Raw genomic sequence first — 10653 nt, 5'->3', positions numbered from 1 at the left:
GGCCTTTTGTCATAGCAAATATCAAACAGCCAATTTTAGGAGCAGATTTCCTAAATCGTTTCCATTTGTTAGTTGACGTTAAGAATAAAACATTAATTGATGGAATAACTAACCTCTCTACTGAAGGTAAAGTTGCACCTGCCTTAAACGTCAGTGTAAATACAATGTACAGTGCCTGTAAATATTCAGATTTATTGTATTTGTACCCATCTATTACAAAACCTAATTTTTTTATTTCTGATGTAAAGCATACTATAAAACACCACATAGAAACTAGGGGACCACCAGTGTACTCTAAGGCAAGACGATTAGATCCGAAGAAATTAGAAACTGCCAAACAGGAATTTAAGTTTATGCTGGACAATAATATTATTCGTCCATCTAAATCAGAGTGGGCCAGTCCACTGCATATGGTCTCGAAGAAAGATGGATCTTTCCGACCATGCGGGGACTACAGAAGGTTGAATGACCAAACACTCCCAGATAGATATCCAATTCCTAGACTCGAAGATTTTCAGCACATTTTGCCAAACAAAGTCATATTTTCTAAAATTGATCTTTTTAAGGCCTATTTTCATATTCCTGTTGCAGAGGAGGACAAGAAAAAAACAGCTATTATTACTCCGTTTGGACTTTACGAATTTAACAGAATGAGTTTTGGTTTGCGGAATGCTCCGGCAACATTCCAAAGATTTATTCACGAAGTATTTCGAAATTTAGACTTTGTGTTTCCTTATTTAGATGATGTATTGATTGCCTCTTCTAGTCCAGAAGAACATCGTTCACATCTCAAAATAGTTTTTCAACGCTTAAATGATTACGGGCTTCGCATAAATGTCAGCAAATCAGTTTTCGGAGTTGATTCACTAGAATTTTTGGGCTATAAAATTTCGGCTAAAGGATCAAGGCCTCTGCCTGAAAAAGTAAAGGCCATATTAGAGTATCCATTGCCAAACACCCTTCAAAAATTGCGTACATTTTTAGGTATGCTAAACTTCTATCGTCCATACATAAAAAATGCTGCGGCAACTCAAGCCCCTCTTCATGAATTTTTAAAAGGTGCCAAAAAGAAAGATCAGAGAAAAGTGCCTTGGAGTGAGGCAACTGTAAAATTATTTGAAAAATGCAAAATGGATATAGCAGAAGTTGCAATGTTGACATATCCAAATTCCGATTATCCTCTGTCTCTTCACACAGACGCATCGGATTTGGCTATAGGAGCAGTTTTGCAACAACACGAACCTGATGGGTTGAAACCTATCGCATTTTTTTCAAAAAAGTTAAATGAGGCACAAACCAATTATTCGACGTACGATCGTGAACTTTTGGCTATTTATTTGTCCGTAAAACATTTTAAGCATTATTTGGAAGGTAGAGATTTCCAAATCTTCACTGATCATAAACCTTTAGTTTTTGCTTTTAAGCAAAAGAACGACAAAGCGTCGCCAAGACAGTTGAGACATTTACAGTATATTTCTCAATTTACCACAAATATATGTCATGTAAAGGGTCAGGAAAATATTGTCGCAGATACATTATCGAGAATTGCTAATGTTAACCTGCCAACTATAGACTATGATCAAATTGCTGAAGCCCAAACTGATGATGACGAACTGAAACAACTGCGACTTTACAGTAAATCCTTGAAATTTAAGCAGTGTCAACTTCCATCCGGAAAATCTTTATGGTGCGACACATCTACATCAAAGGTTAGACCTTTTATTCCAAAGCCTTTCCGTATGCGGATGTTTCAACAAATCCATTATTTATCTCACCCTGGAATTCGTACAACAGTTAAAGAAATGTCATCACGATTCATTTGGTCTTCACTGAAACACGAAGTTCGTAACTGGACACGAGCATGTCTCCATTGCCAAAAAAATAAAATTTCGCGGCATACAAAATCCGAATTTGGAACTTTTAAACCGCCAGATGATCGTTTTAGTGTAATTCATATTGATTTGATTGGGCCGTATTCTCCATCGGATGGATACATCTATTGTTTGACATGCATCGATAGACACACATCTTGGATGGAAGTGGTTCCTTTACGACAGATCACTGCTGAAGTTGTTGCACAAGCTTTTTACGAATGCTGGATAACACGATTTGGAGTACCTTCTCTCGTGGTTACGGATCGAGGAACTCAGTTTACTTCAGAATTATTCAAAAAATTAGCAATCATTTGTGGTGTAAAATTACGGCATACGACGTCTTATCATCCCCAAAGCAATGGAAAGATAGAACGCCTACATCGCACGCTAAAAGCAGCCATTAGATGCCACAACTGTATTCGATGGACTGAGTCGTTGCCTACGGTTCTCATGGGTTTACGAGCTTCTCTTCGAGACGATTGTAGTTTTACAATAGCAGAAATGGTATTTGGTAAATCTATCAAATTACCTGGTGAATTTTTTGAAGATTCGAAAACTGTGTCCATTACAGATTCTTTTGTTGATAATCTGCGAAAACAGATGCAGTTAATAAAACCAAGAATACCCAAGCAAAAATGTAAACAACACATTTTTGTTCCACAAGATTTAAATACAACTACTCACGTATTTCTTAGGATTGATCGCGTAAAAAAACCCTTAGAACCGCCATATGAAGGACCATTTTTAGTATTACAACGAACGCAAAAATTTTTCACGTTATTAATCAAAGGTGAACATGTAAATATTTCTATTGATCGAATTAAACCAGCCTATAAGTTAACACATTTTGACACTTCTGATGCTCCATTGCCATCAACTTTTAACAGTCCTGCATCTTGTGAACCCAAAAGAAGTGGCTCAACTGAAAGGATGCAACATAAGAATGCATTAAGTGATTCAATAAAGGACGAGAAACTGCCTGCTTCAACCACACAAACACGTTGTGGAAGAAAAATAAAACGACCTGTGCGTTTTACAGACGATGCATAAAATGTTGTTCTAGTGCATTCTATTCATATTAAATTTAAATGTCATTTTCAATTTTTTTTCTAATTAACGTAACTTTGTTACTGGCAAGGGAGTGATGTAGGAACAGGTTGTGAGTAACGCAACTCATCATCGCAAGTTATTGTGGTTCACACGTAACTAAATATTATAAATAATTATTAATGTTTTGTATTTGTTTAATTGTTATAATTGTTCATGTTTGTTTTTGAAGTAATTGCATCAAAAATATTTTATATATTATTTTTGTGTTAAATGAAACTATTTTTCTGCTGTTGCATCTGGCAACGAGATTTATATTGTAAAAATAAATAGAACGAGTGAGATGCTCGCCGTTGCTTGGATTTGACGTAGTTTGTGTTTTTATTTTAATTTCTTTAAAATACTTTAAATCGTTGGTCGTAATATCCTAAAATAAGAAATGTTTATTTTATGTATCGAGCGTTTACAATCTGCACATTAAAACGCAGAGTCATACGCCGATAATTCTGTCTGTTCTGTAAATATTAACGCATTTGCTAATTTTTCTTTTGTGTTATTCCGAAACCAAATGTTATTAATTTACTACAAAGGAGCATAAAAATGGCCTTAAAGGTAATATATGATTTTGAAAAATTTGTTTAATAGTTGTAACTTTAACAAATTTCATTGGTAGTAAAGTATATTGAAATAATTTTTGTTCATTATTGTTAAAAATAAAACCAAATCGGAATGTTTCTCCGTCGGTTGATTAAGAAAAATTATAAGATAATGAATTAAATTTTGATACATGCTGTACATTTAATTTATACATTTTTTATAGAATTAAATATTTTAGCTGAATTTTCAATTAATAAGTTTCAAATATAAACCAGAAAGAAACTAATGTTTACGGCATGGATTTTACTTATTAATAATATGTGTTTTAATTCATTTTATTAAAATTTATTAAATACATTAGATTCTCTATTTCATATAATTTGTCTCTGTTTTATGAATTTTGATTTTGCAATGCCTTTTGTAGGATATTGTTGATGAATTGTACACCTTTAGGGATCATTACTTTGAACATCATGAAACAGCATCTGAAGATCAAAAGATAAAAGATTTATCTGAAGAATTAAATAAAACTTTAAAAAACTTCAATGAACAAAAAGGTAATTAAAAAACAGTGGTATAAATTTAAGAAACTATTTATGCTAACTTTTGACTATTTTGAATGAGTTTATTACTTGTCAAACATGTTTTTAATCTTCAATAAGTAAATGTTTAAAACACTATGAAAATGTATAAATGCTCATTAAATTTTGTATCAAAATGTTTTTAAATTTTGAAAATATATTTTAGTTATTTAAGAAATGTTGTGTTGATCCAGATTGTCTATCTATATATATGCACTTAAAATAATTTCCTAATTACATAAACTCCATCTTCACTTTAACTTTAGAATTGTGCCACAATTAATTTTAAAAAAAAAATCTAGATGCTGAGATTTGCAAATTGTTTCTAGAATTATATGAGGTTAAAATTCTTTCTAACATTCACTCTTTCATTCATGCTGCTTACCTACTGGTTTCATCATTTTGCTATTTTCATGGCTTGGAAGAAAGAAAAAAAACTTGAACGAAAGCAAAGAATTGAGCCTGTATCCATGCAATTCTAAGCACTAAAAGACTCAATGACTACTTTATCAATCCAAGTTTTAAATTCATATATATTATAAGTGTTTATATATATCTTCAGCCTTAAAACTTCAGTTATTAAACACCATTATTTTATCTTTCTTTTTTATTTGTTGTAATTGTTAACTTTTTAACAAGTAAACTTTAAGTGAGACGTGCATATATCTGATAAATAATGTTTAAATTAATGTGTTTTCAAATTCTTATTCTTCATCTATTCACAAATCATCAAAATTTGTTCACATACTTCTTGCTTTTCTGTCAAACATATAATTATGCAGTTCATAAGATTTAGATTTTAAAAGTTCATTTTGTACCAAAGACTAAATTTTTTTTTTTTTTTTTACTATAATTTCCTTTTTTTTCTTCTTTTTTTTAAAAAAAAAAGGTCATTTTATTTTTATTTTGGAATTTCAATAATCTTTCATTAAAAATTAATATTTTAAAAATATCTTGCTTCATGATCACTATTTTTGTGTAACCAACTGTCTTCAAATTATCTTCTTTTTATAGATGAGCATGAAGGTGCCAAAAAAGCTGAGTATGATTTATTAAAAGCTAAAGCTTTGAACATTCTACCAGATTTTAATCCAGAAGCCCTTGAAATTTTAACCAAACTTGTTAAGTTTCATCCTAAACTAATAGAAGCATGGAATGAACTTGGTACATGTTTTTGGAAGAAAGGTGACATGAAAGCTGCAAAGAGCTGTTTTGAAAGTGCATTAAGAGAAGTATGATAATTTAATTTGTAAATTTATTTTTCGAATAAAATTATTATATCGAATGTCTTTTTAACTAAGAAAAACTTTCTCTATTACAAAAACCCTGATAACAAAACTTTCTCTTCTCTGTTTTCAATTTTATATAATTGCTGTCAGTAAAAAAAAATTATAATGAAAAACACAAAACTGTTTGCCTGATGACTGGTACATATTCTATATATTGGATATTAAAGTATATATATTTAAAAAAACAAGTTTTTTTTTTTTTTTTTTTGTAAAATATTTAGTTTAGTGGGAATTGTTTCTTTAAATATTGTAAAAAGATATGTATTTATTTTCTGATGATTGTTTTAAATTATCATTTCATATATGGCATCAATATTAGTATTTGTTAATTTTATATATGTTATGTTATAATTCATATATATTTTTATCTAGTAAATTTATCTTAAAAAATTTTTAGGAAAAAAATGTTGAATCTCTTCGAAATTTGTCTATGATTCTACGGCAGATGGGGCAGTCTCCCGAAGACAAATTGGCAAAAATACATGAAAGTCTTGAAAAGGCAAAGGAAGCTGTAAACCTTAACATTCAGGATGGAAAATCATGGTGTAAATATGTTAGTCCAAATTTACTCTGTAAATTCCCTTCTCTTTCAGCAATTAATGTCATTAAGGATTGGAACAAATTATTTGTTATAGTTGTTTATAATTTATGAAAGAGTTAATATCCTTTTTTTCAAAAAAAAATATTTTATTTTTATCCTTTAGATATACTTGGAAATGCTTACTTGAGCTTATATTTCACTACTGATCAGAATCCAAATTTGTTGAAACAATGCCTGTCTGCTTACAACCATTCTGTAAGTTATTTTTCTTTTTGAATATGGTAAAAATATTGTTGAATGATTTACTGATTTTTGGAGTATATCTAATCTTTTGAGTTGTTCTGTGCCTGTTATTAGCAGTAAGCAGCTCTAGTCAGGTCCTTGTCCAACTATCTCAGTTAGTTCATGCTCACTTGGAGCATGGCTTAATGATCAGATTAAAATAGTTTCCATTAGACTTTTTGAACCACTTAAGCTATATTAAATTGTCAATAAAACATTCATCATACTTTTTTATTTAATTTATTTAATAATTAATTTTTAAAAAAGATTTTTAACTTTTTGGAAATAAAAAAAAGCATGAAATGTTGATAATGCTTCTTATTTTCTGCCATTTCCAATACTGTACAAAATTTATATATTATGACCAAATAATCTGTTCATTTTACTGTCTGAATCTCCCGCATAAAAATTTTATGTGAATGTTATAGATAGCATTTTATTTTTTTGTTGCAATGCCATCTAACTGTAAAAGTAGGGCAAATCTTTGGAACCAACTAGACTTGTATATGCATGCGTTTCTGCAATATTGGAATGCAGATTTAGTTTACAGTTACCATATTTTATTTTACAACTCTAAAGCAGTAAAATTTTAAAAGTGCTTTTTGAAAATGTAAACTGATGATTAGGTACAGACATGTTTTGCATATGCATGCATTATGTCATCACATTGACGCTCCTGATGATTAATTAATCAACATTTTTTATTAAGCAATTTCCTATAAATATTTTAGATGCAGAGTTGAAATTTTGCACATCTCCTAATTATTATGGTCAAGAGATCTATTTCTCATTAAGAATGTATGTATACAGTATAATATAACAATTTTAATTTCATGTTTCTTAAAATATAATCATCTGTGATTTTCCATTAATTCCGAATCCAAAGTCTTAATATATTCTATACTATGTAAAAAACATTTTGTTGGTGTTCCTGAACTAAAACACAATAGAATATTTGACAAAAAAATTTATCATTAAACAAAAATGACCTCTTTTTTATTCTTTTTCCTTATAGTTTTCTGATGCTTCTATGAAGTGTAATCCTGATCTTTATTACAATTGGGCAATGGTAAAATTTCAAACTATTCTTTTCTTTTAAATATTAGCTCTATTATTTTGAATAATAATTTATGGTATAGAAGATGATAAATACAGTAGTAAAAATTTCATTTTATTACTAATGATATTTTTTAAATTCATTTTGTTAATGTTATTGAATTATTAAAATTTTGTTTAGTGGTTAATTTAATTATTTATTTTAATTCATATATATGATGTACTTTATATCAAATTATTATAAACTCAAATGTTTTATAATATCTATTTTACATAAAATTTAAAAATAGTCGTTAAAAGAAAATTTTGTTCATTAATTGCTACTTTTGAGCAGTTTAGCTACCCAAATTATTTATCTTCCAAATACTCGCAAAAGTATTTGATTTACAAACCACCAATTATAATTCAAACAATTAGATTCTTATTTATTCCTTTATTTTAAACTAATTTATAAACTTGCTTTATATTTATGAAGTAAGATTTCATTCATTAGCTAGCATTAATTATAATGTTTTATTCATTGAAATATTCTTAACTAAAATGCTAAAAAAAAAAAATGCTTTTTACTCTCTGTTCTTTTGCCTGAAAATATTATTTTATCATTAGGCTCTGAAGTATGATGAAAATTATCGACTGGCTTTGGAAAATTTTGAGAAAGCCTTAAAATATGATCCATTTTGGAATGATCCAAAGGAACAATTGGACATGTTAATGAAGCATTTAGAAAATATTCAGCTTATGATTAGCAAAAAGGTAAATTCATATATTAAATTTGTTTTGCTTCTAGATATGTGTATGAATGTTGGAAACTGCATGTGGTTTAGGCGGCCAAGGTCTGCAAGGGGCTGTTGTGCTCATGAAAAGGAAGAAAAAGATATGTGTATGAAGATTTACATTCAAAACCTTACATTGTACATTATTACAAATATTTCTATATTCATTGCAGGGCAAGATGAAGCCTCGCAAAATAAAAGAAATTTTGAGCTCACTTCAGAAAGAACTAGCTGCTTCAAGTGCTAATGAGACTTTTACTGATAAAAAGGGCCAAAAAATTGTGTTAGAAAGATCTAAGTTTTCAGGTCTTAAAGAAGGACTTAATGCTAATAAAATACTTAGAGGGAAGGTTATCTGTCATGTTTATTGTACAGATTCACCATCATTGTGAGTATTGTGTTTTCATTTTATATGGTAAATGATATTGCTAAGTTGATTTCTTTTTGTGTATTTCTTCATGATTTAAAAAAAACTAAATTTTGTTACATTAGTTGTTTTATTACCGAAATTCATTCTGTTGCAATGATATTACACCTAATTAAATCTGATATTTTTTCTTTTTGCTCTACAGTAAAACATTCAAAACTGTAATTTTCTGTTATTATGATTTTTTCAGTCAGAAAAAGTAAATTTTATTTAAAATATGAATGATATTTTAACACAAAAGTTTTCTTTAATGCTTATTATTAGTATGTTAATGACTTAATTTTTTCATCTATTATACTTTTCTTTATTTTTTTCAATTATCTAATTTTTGAAAAGTATTTTATAAATTATATTATTGAAATAAATTGCATGTTTTCATTATAGTACTTTCTGTATGATTGATGAAGAAGAGACTTGCTTTTGCGTGAATGTATATAACATGGTCCAGGGAAAAGGGGTTATTATTGGTGATAGTGTTGCTATATATCAGCCATTCCTTCAGCATTTTAATTTCACTTTTCAAGATAAGGTAGATTTAATTTTTTTCATATATCTAAAATTATCTAACATATTTGCATTATTATTTTTCAAGAACACTTATTTATTTTAATATTTCTTGAAGTATTTGTTTTGAAAGATCTTAAGAAATAATGAACATGTATAAAAAGTTCTTTCAGATTGTGAATTTGCTATACACTATTAAACAAAAGGCAATCCAATCTGTTCCTTTTGGATGGCTTATTTTTAAGTTCTCTGACATTTATAATTGAGCAAGTAATTACAACTAGCTCTAACATCTTTAAGAATTATGTTATTTATAAATACTTTGCATTAGTTTTAAGTACTATACCACATTATTCAAATTATCTTTGTATAGTATTTTCTGTTGTCTTCTTGTCTATTTAAGTTGACTGTCTTCACTTATGATACATGATAACATAAAATAAGACAATTCTGCATTTTTCTCAAACATTAACATTTCCCTCTAATGAATATTTATTGTTTTTTAAGACCACTTATATATCTGTTGTTGTGCCATCAACATTATCAATAAAAAAGGAATTAAATTGTTATCTTTTTTTAAATACTTTTTCATTTTCCTACTTTACTGTTCAAGGCATTGAACTGCATTGTTGTAAAGTCATAAATAAAACATTTCATTAAATAAAAAGCATAAAAATTGGTAATTAAATATTCACATGTAAAGTCGTAAAAATTAAGTGTCCTTTGTTACTTGCATATTGATTGGTATAATAAAATTAGTGAATTATGGTTAAACTATGTAATTACAAAAAAAAAAATTCTTTTGTTCTATTTCTGAAAATGCATTTAAAGCCTTGAAATTGCTTTAAACGAATTTTTGCAATCTTTTCCTGTTTAATTTACATGTGCAATCACTTAAAATTTGCAGAATTTATTCCATTTGCTTCAGAAACAGTTACTGGAATAATTCACTGAACAATGATTCCTTTATATGGAACTGTCTCTCCCCATCTATCATAATAACAGATATCTTATTAATTTCATAGATATTTTTGTATAATGGTAGTTAGCAATTTATTGCACGATTGAGAAATTTGTCACGTTTATGTATATAAAATATTGCAGTTACTTTCAATATGATATTTAAATTGATTAACTATGCATACATGTGCCTTTATTCTATCTATAATTGTCTACAATTAAAATTTTGATACTAAATGAAATATTTTTTCATTCTATTTTTTGGGCTTCGTGATTTTCTCAATTTACTTTTTAATGTAACATTTACTTATTTTACAGACATTTGCATTTTCATCTATTCGTGTAAATAGTCCATTGCAATTAGAAGTAAACAAGAAAAAGCTGGGACAAGAAGTGATTGCTGCTCCACGTTTATCTGTTACCTTGAAGAGTGACTAACTATTTTTTTTAGCTTTATACATTTGCATATTTTTTTATTTTTTTCTAATAAAATAATTTTTACATCTAATGTAGTTTTAATTTTTTCAAGAGAATAAAAACTAATTCATTTTATTTTTAGGTCAGTAAAGTTAACACTTACTAGAACATTTAAACAGAAATAATCACCAATATAATACTTTACATTAAAAAAAAAATATGCAATTGACTTTTTAGTTACGGTTTGGATTACAAATTTCAACACAAAGAAGTTCAATATTCTCAATTTTTTTAACATTTAAAAA

The 10653-nt window shown here is 28.1% G+C and overlaps 1 protein-coding gene across 1 annotated transcript; it reads left to right on the top strand.

The window, feature by feature from the left end:
• Nucleotides 1-3278: 3278 nt before the first annotated feature.
• Nucleotides 3279-10439, top strand: LOC129981219 (tetratricopeptide repeat protein 5-like). Its single transcript, XM_056091967.1, has 10 exons — nucleotides 3279-3533; nucleotides 3943-4075; nucleotides 5114-5331; nucleotides 5786-5933; nucleotides 6093-6184; nucleotides 7227-7280; nucleotides 7874-8020; nucleotides 8214-8428; nucleotides 8852-8996; nucleotides 10250-10439. Exons 1-10 carry the CDS (start codon nucleotides 3522-3524, stop codon nucleotides 10367-10369), a joined length of 1284 nt encoding a protein of 427 aa, XP_055947942.1. The 5' UTR covers nucleotides 3279-3521; the 3' UTR covers nucleotides 10370-10439.
• Nucleotides 10440-10653: the final 214 nt, after the last annotated feature.

This window comes from Argiope bruennichi, chromosome 8 (genome assembly GCF_947563725.1).
Source record: "Argiope bruennichi chromosome 8, qqArgBrue1.1, whole genome shotgun sequence".
In the NCBI taxonomy this organism is placed as follows: Eukaryota; Metazoa; Arthropoda; class Arachnida; order Araneae; family Araneidae; genus Argiope; species Argiope bruennichi.
The sequence above is the reverse complement of the archived record's forward strand: the minus strand, read 5'-3'. Positions and strand labels throughout refer to the sequence as shown.